Consider the following 17483-nt stretch of genomic DNA (forward strand, 5'->3'; position numbering starts at 1 on the left):
CTGGGCATCCTATATAAATAGAAATTCTCTTCATTCTGCAGTTCTGCAGTGGTATGTATTTATATGCATTAACTGTGATACAGGACATTTTCATGGAAGTTTACTAGGTATCTGTTGGCCAGTGTTGCTGCACTCTTTTTACAACTTAAAGAAAAAAACATAGATTGGATTTATAGCTTAATATATACTGCTTCTTATTTTCAACTACATTGCTTAAATTTTCAGAATAGCTTCAGCTTGGGAGAAGCTTTGCCATTAAAATCACAAATCAGTGAATCCTTCAACCTTCTATATGAAATGGAAGTTCTTTTAATACAAATTATATCCTTTGAATAAACAAAGATAAAGTAAAATGCATGGTTAGGAAAAGAACTGTGTGGGGCCACAGTCCTAAATATGCTTTCCTTAATTTGGTCTCAGTGAGATCACTCCGTTGGATATAGTGGGTTTGCACTGGAGCTGTGTGTCAAGAGTAAAGTTGCAATGCGTATGTCACTGGGGAGGTCTTAGATTTGAATTTTAAGTGTATAAGGAATCAAATTCAATGGAACTGAACGCCACAAGAGCACAGAAGAGTTAAGGTGGGAAGACAGCTCTTGGGGGTCTACTAATCCAATCTTCTTGTTCAAACACAACCACCTAGAGCAGGTTGTCCGTTTTCAGTGTGGTTTTGATTCTCTGTGACTCCACAGCCTCTCTGGGCAACCTGTTCCAATGTTTGAGCCCTCTCACAGAAAACAGGGTGAGGGGGCAAGACCCTTCCTCACCTTCTTGCTGTCCTTTCTAAAGAGCCTGTATCCCTTCATCACAGCACTCCAGTTGTGTGAGCTATCCCACCGATTCTCCATGATCCCAGAGTTTGTAAGCCTGTAACTGCACACAGTCTTCAAACTCCTCTTCTTTATTCCCCCAGCTGCATGTGTTAGAGACCTTGGAGGGGCATCAGAGTGTCCTGGTTCTGTGGTACAGGCTTAGAGCTTTTCTACAAGGCTGTTCTATGGTAGTCTTCTTCTGTACATGCCTATGGTCAAAGGAATTACACTTCAGCTCAGTTGCTTTGTAAGTTGCTAAGTCCTTCCTCTTCCCATTATCCTAGTCTCTTGGCTTGCCCACCCTATCCTAAACTTCCTTTTTCCCTCCCACATAATTTCAAGAGTAAAGCTCTCCTTTTGAAGTTCTCCAGCCTACTGGCAAAGGTACTTTTGCCTCCTGTGGATCAGGTGGATCCTGTGTCTCCCAAGCAGCTGCTGTGCCTTAGAGAGAATCCCATGGTCACAGAACCATATTTGAGGCTCCTAATACTGAGTCCCATAATGTAATGATGATGTATTCCTTGTACAGAACACAGCTTGATGGTTTATCTTCCTACCAGCCAAAAAGGCCCATCAGAGAACCTGAAGGTCATGGCCCTTAATGCTATTACAGTTATCCATGGATATCCCAAGGTGATTCATTCAAATCAGCATTCTGACTGCTTCAAGTGCTGTTGGTATCACAGCAGCATGGTACCCACTCACTGAGATGTTGGCCAGACAGCTTGTCTCCTGTTAATGAATGTCTGTGGGCATGACTTTTTTGGGCAGGCATAGCATCAGAAAGACCAGAGATTCCAGACAGGATTATGCTGTGACATACCACAAATGGACCCATTTTAATCCATTTCATTTCCAGCTTCTAGCTCTAAATACATACCACTGCTATCACAATTCACTTCTGAAACAAACTTCAGGGATTACCTTATGACTGTTCATGACATGATCATGAATAATGACTAATGTGGCTATTTGTTGTAAATTAATGAATTCACTAAGTTTTGCTAGCCTTGTGTTAAGGTGCGAAAGCTGCATTCAGAGTCCTATGAGATAAAATCTGTGGATAAAATACACTACAGGGTAAGGAATGATTTTGTATTTATCTCACAGTGGTGCTGTGAAGATTAATGTGATTTCTTCCTCTCTACAAGGTGTTTGAAGATGAAAAACATTATGCGTGTGCCGAATGCGGACCGGTGCACCTTGCTTTGGTTTGTAGGTGCATGTGTTTGGCTCCCATAACATGAGGTAGCAGTTGGAAAATAATGACATTGTTTGTCTTTGCAACAAATAGAAAACAATATTCCCATGGATTTCAAAATGTGCCAGCTCCAAGAGCATAGCCAGTTGAGAGATTTTTGTTTCTGGACTCTGAGATCTTTATTCCATTGGTCAGAGCAGGTGGTAGTATGTAAAACCTAGAACTTGTTAGCTACACTAGGAGTCATGCTTTGTGAAGTGACACTGTTGTTTCTTCAACAAATAGGTTTTGCACTAACACAGAATCATAGAATCATTTAGATTGCAAAAGATCTCTAAGATCATTGAGTCCAACCATTAACCCAATGTGCTGCCAAGGCCACCAGTGAAGTCTAGGAGAGAAGAAATGCTCATTCTAATAGATGTGGTAGTCCCTCAGGCCTGATGTGTACAACAACTTCTTCTCTGGTTGCTGTGTCTTACCTTAATGGAATAGAGAGACACTTCTGCACACCTCTGCACCTGAGTATTCTCAACTAAGATTCTGGCAATTAATTAAAACACCCAAATGTTTAAGGGATTTTGATTATTTTTGTGCATTATCTCAAAGTTTAAGATATCTTCCGAAGTTCAAAATATTTAGGAGAGGATTTTCTTCTCTTGTTCTGCTTGACAAAGCTTTGACTTTTGATGTTGTTTTTCAGCATGAAAATATGACCCATATTAAGTGTATTCTGGTTTGTATACCCAGGATCTGTAATTTTAAAAGTCTTCTCTAGTTTTTCATCTTAAACAGAAAAATACTATAATTTTGGGATTTTATTGCAAGGAAGCTAGTGCTAAGGGCAGTCATCAGTTCCCATATCTTGGAGTGAATAGTGGTAGTTGTTAAGTAAAACAGGTTTTTCTGTATTAATTCAGCTATTGCAATCAGATTAATTCATTTGAGGAGAAACTGCGCTTAAATTTGTGATCAGTCACACCCATCAAGTGTGCTGAATGTTTCATCAAACCTTTTTCTGTCAGACCTATAATTCAGTGTTCTTCTTTGTTTGAGGGTGTGGCTGGAACAAACATAAAAGACTGTAAATTGCAGTATAGGAATGCTTGTATTTAAATACTTCTAAACTGTAAAGGTATGTTGGAAGTTCCCCCTCTTCCCCCTTCCCATATTACTTTTTCAGGGAGTACCCTAAAGGCAAAAAGTCAATTTTTTTTTTTATTCCCTTTTTTAAGTGTTGGATAAGATTTATGTGCAAAAGAATTGAGAGCTGTATTAAAGACTGTTACTATCCATCATTTCTAAAGTGCAGTGAAGAAAACTAACTCTGTGTGTACGTGTAGCTAGATTTGCCAAATGATTAAAGGAGCCAAACTCCAGTGCAGTGCATAATGTCAGGGATGACTATTTGGAGTTACTGTTTTTTCTCATCAGGCCATTGGTCACTAGTGAGCAGAGATCAGTTGCTGCCTGACAGGTGTTTACTGGCTTATGTTAATAAGTGTTTGTAGATATTTTTGTCGGTATTTTTTGACGCTCATCTGTAGCTAAAGTTCTTTTCCACCTTGTGTCCCCAAAAAATCTTCTTGCAAATTTTAACAAAGCCTAAGTGGAAAATGAGGAGGTCTGTAATCCCATCCCACTGAAGCTTTGACTTTCTGGTCGTTCTGATCTATCATGCTTTTTTTTTTCCTTTATGTAATAAAGGTACACACTTCCCACTTGGCACTCAGAGCCGTCTTATTCTCCTTTTTTTCTTAGCTTCTGATGGGATTGTTGACTGTGGTTGCATATGCATTTGGTGAGAGGGGTAAGGAATATGGGGACAGTGTAGCATGTCTAGCACTGCAGTGGGTGTTCAGACAGTGCTCACATCATGCTCCACTGAGAAGGTGGTTGGGCACTTGAACAGGCTTCCCTGGGAAGTGGCCACAGCACCAGCCTGTCAGAGTTCAGGCAGCATCTGGCTAACACTCAAAGGACGTGCCTTCCTTCTGGGGCAGTCCTGTGAGGTACAGGCAGTTGGACTTGGTGATCTTTATGAATATGAATCCCTTCCAGCTAGTCTTTGAGTCTATGATACATCCAAGCTTCCCATAACAGATGCATATGAAACAAATAGCTTGTTGTGCTGCAGAGGCTCCAGAGAACCTGCCAGAAATGGAATGTGGCTGGAGCCCTGGAAGCTTGTCTGATACTGGCCAGCTACAGAGAGGGGGCTAAAGCAATACTTGTTATTTTGTTATTAGAAACAGCTGCATTGCGAGAGGGTAGGACAAACAGTTTCCACTCCTGCAGAGGGAAGACAAGATGAGGCAGCAGAAAGGTACCTCTGCATCTTTCCCTTCTTTATTCATGCCTCAGAAACCTCTCTTCATCAGTACTTTAGAGTTAGTTTTGTGTAGTGTGAGTGAAAGAAGTAGTCTTTCACAGTTTCAGGAGTCTTTTAAAGATTTCACCTAAAATCAAAAGAAACTCTTGAAGAAATTGACTTTAGAGAAGCTGAATTTGGCTAATTTACAGGGAGTTGTTCTCTGTTACATGAGTAAATGATATGAACTTTATTGTCTGTTGAAGTAACTAATCTGGGATTTCTGAGCGAATTCTGTGTCTGTTCTATGAATATTGAAAAGAAGTTGCCAAATGGAAAAATGAATTGCCATTGCCTTTGCATAAATTTCTCTACTTTCCTCAAAAAATATGTGCTTGCAGGTACACTAAGGCAGTCCTCCATTGTTAGTTTTATCATCTTTCAAGCATATGGTATGTTTTTCTATTTATGCCAAAGAAATGGTACCAAGTCCAGGTATCCGTCAATATATCCTCTTGGCTGTCCTTAAGCCTAATAGAGCACTTTGAAAAATCAAATATTTCTCCATCTATCCATATTTAACCAAGAGCTTTAATAAGGTCTTGCCAAAACCTTTCAAAGTCGTAACAGTCTAAATTATACATTGTATGGAACCTCTAAGCCAGGGAAATGAGTAATTGCTGGAGACTACTTCTGTGACATAGCTTGGTTGTTTCAGTTTAATAGAAGTACAATACAAGGCTTGCAGGAAGGAGCAAATCTATAGTTAGCTCATTGTAATGCTCTTGGCATGGTCAAAAAAAGCTGGTTTATTTTGGTGTCTAAAAGTCTTTGTTTCAAGTTTCTTCCAAAACCTCTGTCGTGAGTATAAAGGTTTTTGTCACGTTAAGTCATTTATATGACTGACAAATAAAATTCAGCATAGAATTGCAACCCCAGAGAAATGGTTTTAAAGGAAATAAATCTGAGCAGGAAGATTTAGTATAGGCATGGTAATGCCTTTCCTGCCGTTACTGTGAGCCAGGTTTTAACTACAGACTGCTGAAATCCTGGTGTTGCGGCTGTAAACACTGATTAGTGAGATTGAGTTCTTTCCAGGTGTTGAAATTACATGTGCTATTGCGGTGTTAAGAGTTGTGCCAATTCATCATAAAAAGGAGCTTTATAAATAGAGGTGTTTCAGAGAGGTTTGTGCAAATCATATTCCTTTTAACTAACGCAGGCTTTATTGAAAGTCAACTTTGTTTAAAAAAATAAAAAATTGCATCTAAGCAGTAGCCATAGATACTTCAGTTTAAATACAATTTCCTGCAAACATGGGTTCTTTGTTTTCTTTCTTTTAAACGGCCATTAAGAAGTACTTTTCAAAACCATTGATTGAATGTGTTCTGAAGCTCCTTGATTCATTCATCCTGTGAATGACTATTACACTATTTGTTTAAGAGGTAGGAAAAAGATCAGTCCACCAAAGCATTCGTGAGGAATCTTTTGTATTGCTTGAATGGTTGTTGTCTTGAAAATAAAATTTGGAGCAGCTTAATTTTAGTCCTGTATTGGCTATAAATTGGCTATTTATAGGGGTTCTTTTGCTATTACACTCTTTCCCCTAATTATTTATTGCAGTCCCGAGGTTTGTTAGTAGTTTAAAAATGCTTTCATCTCTTCCAAAATGGTGTGAAATTTTACTTTCTTCTGAACTTTTGGTCTCAAAGCATCAGAAGTACAGAAGCTGTAGCAGTGACTTAGGCTTCTTGTTCATCAGGTAGGATGTTGTCAGTTTCTTGAGTTATTTTTTCTGTTTAAAAGTTTGAAGCTATTACTAATTTAGACCAATTGGAATTTGGAGTTCTCTTCTTCAATAGTAATGTACAAAAGTTCTACTTGATGGTAGCTTAATAGTCTAATCCTGCAAATGGTCGTATGCATGCACAGCTATGTTCATGTTACTATTCACATTCCTACATTCCTCTTAATATTTCTCTTAAATGTAAAGCAGGACATGTAGAAATAGCAGTTGTTAGTGAACAAGGAGCAAGATTGCAGTAATGGCTATCAGATACCTTGTTGATTTGACAGTGTATGAGTTGTAAAGATAAAATTCATGAAAACATCCTATGAGACTCAAGTGGTAGTAGAATCACTGGGTAAAAGAGTCAGATTGAAAAAGAGAGATGTCAGAATAGATAAATGGGGGAGTTCAAAGAAAAGCACAGCAGGTAGGGAATCTAAAACTAAACCTAAAATACCAAAAGAGAACTAGGAGCAGTCGCTGGATGAATTAGTCAGTTAATGCATTGTCCTCAAATGCAGGGAGTATGTGTAAGGGTGGCTCAGAGATACTGACTGATACATGAGGCTTTACTAAGTCATACTTAGAAGATCCAAAAATTCTGTTTAAATTTCTTTTCATATTCTTGAGGTATATGGCAATGGATGACACACCTAGCTGTCCATAGTCAATGTCTTGAAATGTTGCACCTTAGCCACTATGATTCTAATTCTCTTAGAAAAGCTGTCATTGGTAGGCTTTTCCTGTGTCGAGTCAATGTTTGTGTATTTATGAGACGTTTTTAGGGTAAAAATGGAATAAATTTACCTGTACTATTTGCTCATTTTAAGGTAGCATATATAGGAAAAGAGCAGATTGCATTTATTTTTTGATTAGTGATCAAACTAATGTAATTAAATTGTAAGATCATAAACCAGACAGCTTGCCCTGCTAACTTAGTAGGTTAATGTGAATGACTGCTTTTAACTTGGATTATTGGGTGGGGAGCAGTGGTTGGGTTTTAAACTCTAGCTTTCACTTCTCTTTTTCCAGAATCTAGGTGATACCTAACAACAAAAATCAGGTCATATTTGAAGTTTTGCAGTAGTAGGTATCCATGGTATAGCTCCATACAGGGTCAGGGACTTTGGCTGACAGCCTCTTTACTGGCTGGAAATCTGCTCTAGATGCTATTAAGGACTTTCATTGTATCATAATTCTTTCTCAGCTGTGCCTTTTGTCTAATTATATGCAAGTTTAAAACTATTATTTTGGCAGCTTTGTATAAATATTGTCAAAGTATTCTGAATTTAATTCTTCCCACCAGCCACGATACTGGAAGCAGCATAAAGGTTTTCACTTTGTCTCATTTGGGGTTTGTGTGCTGTTCTGGGAGTCTGTATGCACTCATGTTGTATGTGTTTTCTGCTATATAGAAAGATAAAGGAACCCAGGTGACTTTTCTTGTTATCTCTCTAATGAAGCATGAAGTCTGGGTACCACCAACAATAAAAGTAAAGATTGTTGGCGGATAAGGAGTAATTCAAGGGTTTATTTTCAAGCACTACTTACACTTCTCTCCACAGACACTGACTTTTGACTGATGTTTATTCCTTTTCTAGGCAAATCTTGCTCAACTACTGAGTGAGGCTCAAGATCGAAATAAACATCTTGGAGAAGAGATTGGAGAGCTTCAGCAGAGACTGGGAGAAGTACAAGGGGACAATAAGGTACTAAAAACTGCCAGTAAATGGCATGGAATGTGTTAACTGGGCTAGAGTTTTGCATTTACTTCTTAGGAAAACAAATAAAATAATGGGTTACAGAACTTCTAGAATACTTTTATAATACAAGAGTGCTTAGATCAGTGTAACTACAGAAGCTGTAAAGGATACCAGTAAGTGCATCTTATTATGTATTTTTGTATGCTGCTTTTGCTCTGTTGTCCTTAACACGATGTATTTTGTATTCAGCTTTGCTTTAATGCTTTCTATGTCTCTTTCTTTTTTGAAAAAAAACAAACACAAAACCTGTGTTTTATTATTGGTCTTTCCTCTTACAAATAAGTACAGATAAGCATGTGTTCTACATGTGATAATTTCCAGGTTTTTGTACTGAACTGCAAAATTTTAGTAGATGCTGGAGGAGCATAATTTTTCCCTTAAAAAAATCTGGAGTAGTTGATCAGAAACATGTATAGTGAGCTTTCTATTAAGCCCTCATCCCATTACCCTTACATAACCAATTTATTTTGTTGCTAAATTTAGCAAGTTATATGGAACATTGCTCAAAATCTGCCATTTGGTATTAATCAAACTCCTGTTGTCTCCATTAATTGAAATATTTAAAGTCAAGCCAAATGCATGTAACATTCACAGCTGGAGCTTTATGCAAAAGTACATTCAGAGATCAAACTAGTGAGAGGTTGAATTGGAGAGTCGAGGTGGTTAACAAAGTAAAAAATTGAAACAAATAATCATAACTTCTCTCCCTCAACTACAGTTTTAAAATTATGGCATTTTAAAATTTGAATAAAAATGACATGGCTTTTAATTATTCAGGTGGGATTTGTCTTTTTCCATTCAAGTTTATTTTATTTATTTTCTTTTAAACTTAAGTATATTTTCATAATGCAAGTTTTTTTACTGTTTGTCACAAAGACCTCCCTTCAAGGTGTTCATAGAGCTGGGAAAGGTTCAAGTGAAACCTGAATTTGTAGTATGCATAGCATTCAGCATAACTTGCTCAACTCTTCAAAGACCAGATTTCTGACTGTTTATTTTCATTTGCATGTTACTGTTTGAACTGTATTACAGTGTAGAAGTTAGTGCCTTTCAGTTCTCCAGTACCAATATTATGCCACACAGCCTTTCCCAAGCCACTCCTGAACAGATAGCAAGGGCTTGTAAGTACAAACAGAAAACAAAGGTAGGAAAACTGCAACACATTTAAATATCAAGGTTATGTACCTCTTGCAGTTCCTTATGACAATATATGATCTTGGTAACACAGAGCCTCCTTCTTTGTGTCTGAACTGGCACTGTTTAGATTCACCTTTGTGGGTTAACATGGTATTAGCTAGTTATCTTCGTGACATCTGTATTCTCAGCTTGAATTTAAATTCATGATTCTCAAAATGAATGGAAAAGTACAAAAAGGGTTATTCTGCCCAGTGTGCCTTTCTCTGAAAGGTACAAAATAGTGCATCACTAAATACAGAGTGGGAGGAAAGAGCTGCATCAGACACAGATTAATTTAGACTAGGATTTTCATTTTTGGAACACATTCTTCGCTCTCCGAGTAAATGAGAAATAGAGCTTATTTTAGTGTCAGGTTGCTGGTTTTCAAAGTGCCTAAAAAAGCATTGCCATCTCTCTGAGGGATTTAACACTCTCCTCCTGTGTCAGATTTCTCTCCCTACAAGCTTCAGTGATAAAATTCTAGGCTTGTTCACAAAGCCATTCTCTTCTGCTCATCAGTTCTTCTGTACTGGCAGCTGGGCTACCTCAGGCACTGGAGTCCAGATAATGCATGGTATATACAAAAACAAAAAAAACCATAATAATTTGCTTGTTCTTACATTTTTCCCCCCTGCATTCTTCTCACTGCTTTTTCCAAAGTGAGGGAGGGCATCCTGCCCAGCTGGTCTACGTCAGCCTTACTTCTGGCAAGAGATGAACAAACAGCTGCTTTTGCAGCAAGTGAAGCTGCTTATGGATGAACAATTCTGCCTGTGTCTGAGCAGGGGTGACTCATGCAGGCTTTGTCACTGAGTGGCAAGAGCTTTGCAGGACCAAAAAAGAAAAAAAAAACCTCTTTAAATATCACACATTAGTTCTATTGATAAAGAAATGTTTTGATGGCTTGGCTTTTTTTTCACACTTTAATGTTTGCTACAAGTAGGATACAGTCACTTGGATTAGCAAGAAAACCTTGAACCGGAGATATTTTACTTGTTGAAATCATGTTAAACACGTAATCAGGCAATAACAAATTACTTGCATTTGGTTTAACTGGAATAATTTTTTCCTCTCATTTCAAGTAGAATTTTGTTGGCACAAATAATAAAACTTATCCAGACAGTCTCTGGAAGGATTTGTTGCTGCAGTTTGAAAAATACAGCAATAGTTAGACTGCAGCATTCCAGTGACAGATATCTAAGGCTATTTATTTTTATGATTGATCACAATCTTGCAAGTTCTGACACATGAAAACTCTTCTATCTTTATGATAGTTATTTGTAAATATTTTTCCTTCCTAATGTTTTGGCAGCAATGCTTGGAAACAATTACTAAAACATAGAAGGAGATAGTTTAAAAATCTTATTCTCTCATGTGAAAGGTAAAAATGGAAAGCTAAGAGAAACTGGAGACTTCTGCAAGACAAGATGACTCAGTTGCCTTTACCTGAATGCCTACCCACACAAAGAATTGCTTTTGTGAGCTGCCAGGAGCAGTGCTGAGCGAGAGGAAGGTGCATGGGAACAATGGCTGCGGTGTCAGTTCCTTCTTGCCAGGCAGACAATCCTTCATGCAGCAACTGGGAGAAGTGTTAAATGGGGTGTGTGTGTTTGGGCACAACTGGGACTTCAGGTAGCACGTTTGCAAGTTCTGGTCCACATTTTAAGATTTTACAAGATAAGGTGGTGAAGACAATTGCTGTGACTGTGGCTAAACACGATGGTTTCTGCCTTCCATGAAGAATTGGTTGTGCTTGTTTCCCTTTTCTTTCTGCATGTTTTATTGATAATCAGGAGTGTCCAACTTTGGTGCAGGCATTGTCTATGGACTCCTACCCTGCACAGCACCTATCCCAGTGATGCTATTTTTAGGCATTGTGGGGCTGATACAGTGTTGCTACTTTGTAAATAATTATCGTAGCTGAAAGTGATGTAAAAAGAAGCTATGATATTAAAATAAAAAGACAGTGCTTGCAGCAGTGGATTGTTTTGGTTAACAATTTATAGGTTCTTGACAAACAGGAGTTTTCTCTGGGAAGGTGCCATTAATTTAAATCTGTTCAGCTGTGAATGCTTTTTGCTGAATCCTGAGGGTTAGTGTTAACCTAAATGAAGTTGAGTGGTCTTTTCCTCAGTGATTTCTGAATGACAGAAACAAAAATACTAGCAGCTAGAGGGCAGGTGTATAAAGTTTATAACAAAGCATTAATATATAAAATAAACCCTTAAACCTCTGGCATAACAGTGTCTCTTTGGGTCACAGCATTTTCAGGGAAGAATTTTATAGCAGGTGGTGCTGCCTCATGAGACATTCGCAATGCAGAATTAAACGACTTGGCCTGTTCTGCCCTGTCAACTCTCTGATTGGCCAACTGTCTGGAAGAAGCACTCTGTTGTTCTATGGATTTATATTTTACTGTATTTTGTGTATGTTAATAATGCTGCTTTTGGAATATTGGATCAGTTTGGAATTTTGAAGCATTCTTTTTATAAGACTTCATGGTTTTGGGTTTTTTTGCCTCAAAATTGCTAGTAAATAAAGAGTTCTCCTTTTATTGACAGAGTGTTTGACCTTGCAGGTTCTAATTGCTTGCAGTTTTATTTTATGCCTTACCCCCTCCTGGGCTGGAGGAGAGTTGGTCATAGTGCATGAGTGACAGCTTTGGTCCAGTTCCCAGCCTGGTGCCAAGTGTTAGGCAGAAGTTTTGCTCTGCTGCAGGCTTTGGACACATTAATAAAGTGTGATTCCTCTTTTCATTTCCAGTTTTTTTTGAACAAGATTGAAACCTCAAAATGTTATTACATTTGTTTTTTGTGGTCCTTATCACCAGAGAGAAATTCTAGAAATTAAATTAATTTATCTGAATTGAATTACATAACATGACCACACCTTTTGTGCATCAGCACTTTAGCTTTTAAAAAAATCCAATAGCTATGAAGCCATTCTAGGGTTTGCTAGTTGCCTTTTTGACTTGTTTTGATAAAGAAATTAATAGGAGTTATATCTCTTAGTATCCACTCAGCTTTACTATCTATGCAGTAGTTTGCACTTCACCTGTGGGGATAGTGAAATATAGGTTTGCCAAAACCAGTTACTTTGCAGCCACAGCTTCCCCTGAACAAGTGAACTTCTTATCAGCACACATTGTACTAGCTTCAGTGACTTGCAGTGAACTGGAGCTGAAATAAGCAGGGAGGATGATTTTGGTAGTCTGTCTTGCATCAGCAGGATTTTAATTGGCACATTGTAGCTATGGTGACTGGCATCCCATAAATACCAAAGATAGATTTTAATGTACAATCTTCTACTTCAGAAGATTGATATTTTTTTTCCTAACTCTGCAATATAATGGTGTGCATTAATTCCTTGGTGCAGTCAAAGATACAGGGAAAGTCAGACTGGTTATTGTGGTGGGCTTCCCTGGTCTCTGTGGAGCTCCTAAAGATGAGGCCTAGTTGTACTGAGTATAAACAACTGTAAATGCTGAATGCCTTATAGATTGGTATTTAATACCCCATGGTCCTTGAAAGGTTGTTGCTTTTTGCTTTGGATATTGAATGTAAATGTGTATTAATTCAAGTCAGATTCTTTTCAGCAGTCACAAGCTCAGAAGTTCATTAGCTGCTTGAGCATTTTGGCCAAGTCTCTTTGTTGTTGGCCCATTCTTTTGCTTTTGACATGAATTAGCTTTTGTGAGTAGACTAAAAAATAATGCATAAGCAAATGTATTAGCAGCTGTTAATACAAATTCTGCAGTGATGTAGCACAGGAGGGGTTTTAAGTAGTGTCTGTAAAATGAAGCTGGACAAGCCACTTTGTTCCTTTTTATTAACTAGAAAGACTTCTCTGCTGCAGAGAATTTTAATATGTACATATTTACTATGAGGCTTTCTCAAAATTCTCTAGTTTTAGTCTGAGTGGAATCAGTTCCTGTCACTCCTAAAAAGCATTGACCCCATGTCTGTGTTTTCTTGGTGTTTCATAATTTGTATACTCTGATGACTGTTGTTGCAGGGTCCGATTGAATTCCTGTGGATGCTTTGATTGTTCAACTGGATTTTTTCATTAAAAACTGGATTTGACCCTCAGCTCAGAAGCCTCCCTCTGATTTAAATAATAGCAGCTGTTTGGCCTGGAAGAGCTGAAATCTAAAGCTGACAGCTTTACTCTTTCTAATAGAGATATATTCTGCTGCTACAGCCTATGTTTTCTTGCTTACCAGATTCTGTTTTTGTCCTGGCAGCTCCTTCGAATGACCATAGCAAAGCAAAGACTGGGAGATGATGAAGTTGGGGCTCGCCACTTTGCAGCACATGAACGGGAGGACCTCGTTCAGCAGCTGGAGAAGGCTCGAGAACAGGTAATAATTAAATGGGCATACAGTGTCATGTTCTACTTAGCTATTGGAGGAGTACCTAAATCAGTTCTGTTCTGTATGAAGGGCTGGTAGCTGATTGATGTTGGAAGTAGTGGTTAGAGTGAATTCCTAATCTCTGGAATTTTTTCTCCAGACTATTGATTCTCCTTTTTTTTTTAATGTCCAGCAACAATTTGTGACAATTGGATATTGTCAATGAATGTCAATAAAAGGTACCCTTTAATGAAGGCTCTTACAAGTATTCAGCACAGTGTACAGTGGCTGATGTACCTCCTAAAGATACCCTCTGAATCAAATGTTCTGTAAAAGTGTTGTTAGTGAACTCTTCCTCCTGCCTCCAGGCTATTTCTTCTCCTCTTCTGAAGAAATCTCACATCAGACCTATTTCCCTTCCTCAAGTCTGTATGAATGCTCTTTACCATGCAGCATCAGACTTTTTCCCTAACACTGATACATAAATTTCTGGATAGTTTTGCAGCTCTGCATTATCAGTTTTTTCCCACATTTATTCCTACCAGTGTCAGCTCCAACTTGAATTAGCCATTCTGTGATCCAGGAATTTCTAGTTTTTCAGTCTTCCCTCTATTGCAGCATGACTGTACCTTACTGGAAAGGCTGTTGATTTTCTCCCAGTGTGATCCTCCCTGCTAACTCTGTTATCAAGCTTGTGTTCTTTCTGTTCATCACCCAGCCTCTGGTGGTCTGTTGTCCTTCCTGGCTTATACATCTTTTCTAGGGTGTGGGTGGGAATCTTGTGTCCCTGCAGACTTTTCTCACACTCAGTTTTGTCTCCTTGGAAGTTTGAAGCTCTTTGTCCTTGAGTATCTTTCACACTGGACTACTTCACTCTTTTGCTTAATAGCACAGCTCATCCTGTTGCTTCCATGATTGCTTATTTTTGTAATTTTTCAGTTCTTACTTTATGGAACCTCATTGCTCAAGTCCCATGATTAGTGCAAATTCCCATTTTCAGGCTTTTTGACAAGGCTTGTTGACTTAATTCCTGGAGTCCTAGAAATTATATGATAAAACCACCTTAATATGTTTGTAGAGCAGAATTACAGTTGAGATTGAGATTTATTTTGGTGTTACATTTTAATTGTTTTCTAGAAATTTTTTCAAACTAATCTAACTGGTAAGAGTTACTTAACTCAAAGTTAATAAAATTGAGTAAAAATGCCTGGGGTTATGAGCTTTGAAAAGACTTTCGATTGTCCAAAATCAATACTGTTCAAACATGTGCTTGTTGCTGTTTTCAAGCTGGGTCCTATGTTAGCTGTTGTTTAAACTCATACTGATACAGCTCTCCTTTCTTCTCAGATTGAGACCCTGAGATATGATCTTCAGGCTGCACTGGATGAGCTACAGGATGTGAAAGAGGAACGCTCTGTTTACCAAGACAAGTCTGACAGACTGAACCAAGAGTTGAATCATGTCTTAGGAGGGCATGAAAACCGGATCATTGACATAGATGCTCTCTGCATGGAGAACAGGTGAGTGCATTACTGTTTCCCTAGAAAAACAGTGTGCTGTTGTAATAGGAGTATCAGGAAGTCAGTCACAACAAAACTTTAAAGAAAATATATCCAAGTATCAAAGTTAAGAGATTTTGGAAATTTGTTTTGCCCGTTTTGTTTATACTGTAGCTAAGCATTAAATAATATTGAGAAATCTAGGCTACAGGAAATTACCAATGTTGTATTTGGCTACAGAGATGCTAGTGATGTTCCCAAATAAAGCTAAACAAAGAAAAAGAAGAGAAGACCTTTTTATTCCCATCACTGTATGGCACCAAAACCAAGAATATTAAAATTTGTGTATTCAGAACTCCCAGTGAGCTGTAGTGGACTAATCTTGAATTGGAAACAGGGACTTTGAGTACCCTCAATTACAGCTGCAGATATAATTTTGTCCACAGGGAGAGGTTGTCAGCATGAATGATTTGCCAACAAAAGTTGCTGGTGAAATCACCCATGTAGATATTCTTGCTGGTTTCTTGGAAAAAGAATGTTTTATGGTCTCTGTTAGGGATGACAGGGAGGAGTCACTGACAGAGCAATAGCAGGTATCCCCCCTAATGTCAACAATTACCTTAAAGTGAAATAGAACATGTAAGACAGCTTCCATTTACAAAACCTATGCTTCAGGCAAGAAAGTGTACTACCAAAGGCATTATTTCTTCCCTGCAACTTCAGGGGTTTTTTTTCTGTTTTGTGTGGCCTACAGAGTTCTGTATCAATTTAAGCCCCCAGCTCCCCTGACAGTGATGTGAGTTTTTTCCTGTGAAATAATTAAATTGTCATAAACCCTAATACAGCTGCAGTTGTACTACATGAAAGAAGATACCTTATAAAACCTTTATTCATAAAAAAGATATTTTCCTACTTGGAAATAATTGTCTCATCCAAGTGCATAAACTCTAATAGGAAGAACTGTTCCATTTAACTATGTACCATTTTTCAGCTATACTGTTAAATTTTCTACTTTGTGATTGCTAATGAGAAGTGCCAAGTAAGTGATGGATATTGCAATGCAAAAGTTCTGCATAGCTGAGTCTTGTGTTGACATATATACAAATCTTCATGTGTCCATCTCACAGACCTTCAAGTACAGAGGGCACACATAAATGCTTCCTGACTATTTCTCTAGACATAAATATATTCTTTTAGCTTTCTTCCCCAGAAACCTGACGACCAATACAAAATAGTTGTGCAGCATGCTTGACAAATCTAACAGGAGGGCAGCCTCCTGCTCTGATGCAATTTGTTTCCCTACTTTAAGTTTTATGGGGTCAAGAACAGTAAGATTTTGTTATTTCATCCCTCAGAGAACTGCAGAGGGAAAAGAACTCTCACTAGTTCAAAGAGAGGACGTGACAAATAGTAAAGAAGACTGCTTGAGGCTGTATTTGAAGGTTCCATGAAGTAAAGGATTACATTTCTTTTTCAGGTATCTTCAAGAGAGATTAAAACAACTTCAAGAGGAAGTCAACCTTCTGAAGTCTAGTATTACTAAATATAAGGTAAGATCTTCTCAGTGTATCATCTAAACTGTGCTTCTTTGTTCATGGAAGTTACTCTTCATTTTCATGTTAAATGTGTTTGAAGAACAAATTTGTTCTTGAAAGAAAAGTCCACCATTGACATTCTGACAATATTACATGCTCATTCTTCCTTGTAGGCTTCTTAGCTGAGGGTAGTTCAAAGGGATACCTGTTGAGAGTATTTTGAAAAATTAATGAAATACCTGTTTTAACTTCTGTGGGGGAACCATCAGTCTTCTGGGGGGCAGATGATCAGCCTTCCAGCCAGCCGCTAGGTGAAAAGTAGCAGATCATGCGGTGGTGAATAACTGCAGCTGTGTTGCTGTCACAAAAAGATCATGTCTGCCTGTTCTGTGGTAGTTGTGCTATTTCTTCATGTAACTTAATGGTAACTAAGCTTTCATTGTTTTTTCTTCTCCTGAGTTAAAGTATATGCTGTTTTACATAAAACCTTCAGGACTGATTTTTGCCCTTCCCAGAAGCTGTGCACTCTTCTTTCATTCTGCAAGTCATTTTGTGGAGTGGGAGGGGAGGGCTGCTTGTTAGGCCATGAGAAGGGTAATCTTAGGATTGTCAACAGGACTTCTTCATTTAGGTCACTATAAAGTAGTCACAGGCCTGACTGTTTTTTGTGCATGAGCAAAGCTCCTCAAAGTACCAACTTCATTTCAGTGTCTGTTCCTGCTTGCAGCTTGGGTCTCTTGGAATGTGAGTTTATTGGTGAGAACTGAGCATCTTGGTGGTCCAGTAGGTTTCCCAGAACTGTAATTGAAAGATCTGGACTTCTGTAGCAGGACCATTCTGCTTCTAATTCCTCAAAGTCAGTATTTGGTACTAAAAGGCCTTATAGAAACTCTGATAGAGGAATTGGCACTTTCCCTTTGAAACCTATCCAAAGAAATGCTGGGAAAAGTTTGCTTTTGTTTCCAGTTGATGTTGTCTACAGCATACTGCAGTATCTTCACTGGCAGTCAGCAGATTATTAAAAAATAGGCAAGTCTTAACTATAC

General features: G+C 38.2%; 1 protein-coding gene across 5 annotated transcripts in view; it reads left to right on the forward strand.

The window, feature by feature from the left end:
- The window catches only part of CCDC149 (coiled-coil domain containing 149), a 51943-nt gene that overhangs the window by 12688 nt on the left and 21772 nt on the right, over positions 1–17483 (forward strand). For all 5 annotated transcript variants that reach the window (XM_071432610.1, XM_071432606.1, XM_071432607.1 and 2 more), the window contains exons 4-7: positions 7715–7822; positions 13296–13412; positions 14751–14923; positions 16380–16452. In XM_071432610.1, coding sequence (XP_071288711.1) covers positions 7715–7822; positions 13296–13412; positions 14751–14923; positions 16380–16452 — 471 coding nt within the window. The remainder of the gene's footprint in view (positions 1–7714; positions 7823–13295; positions 13413–14750; positions 14924–16379; positions 16453–17483) is intronic.

Source organism: Agelaius tricolor, unplaced genomic scaffold (genome assembly GCF_023055355.1).
Source record: "Agelaius tricolor isolate 1412-34295 unplaced genomic scaffold, bAgeTri1.0.p SCAF_8, whole genome shotgun sequence".
NCBI lineage: Eukaryota > Metazoa > Chordata > Aves > Passeriformes > Icteridae > Agelaius > Agelaius tricolor.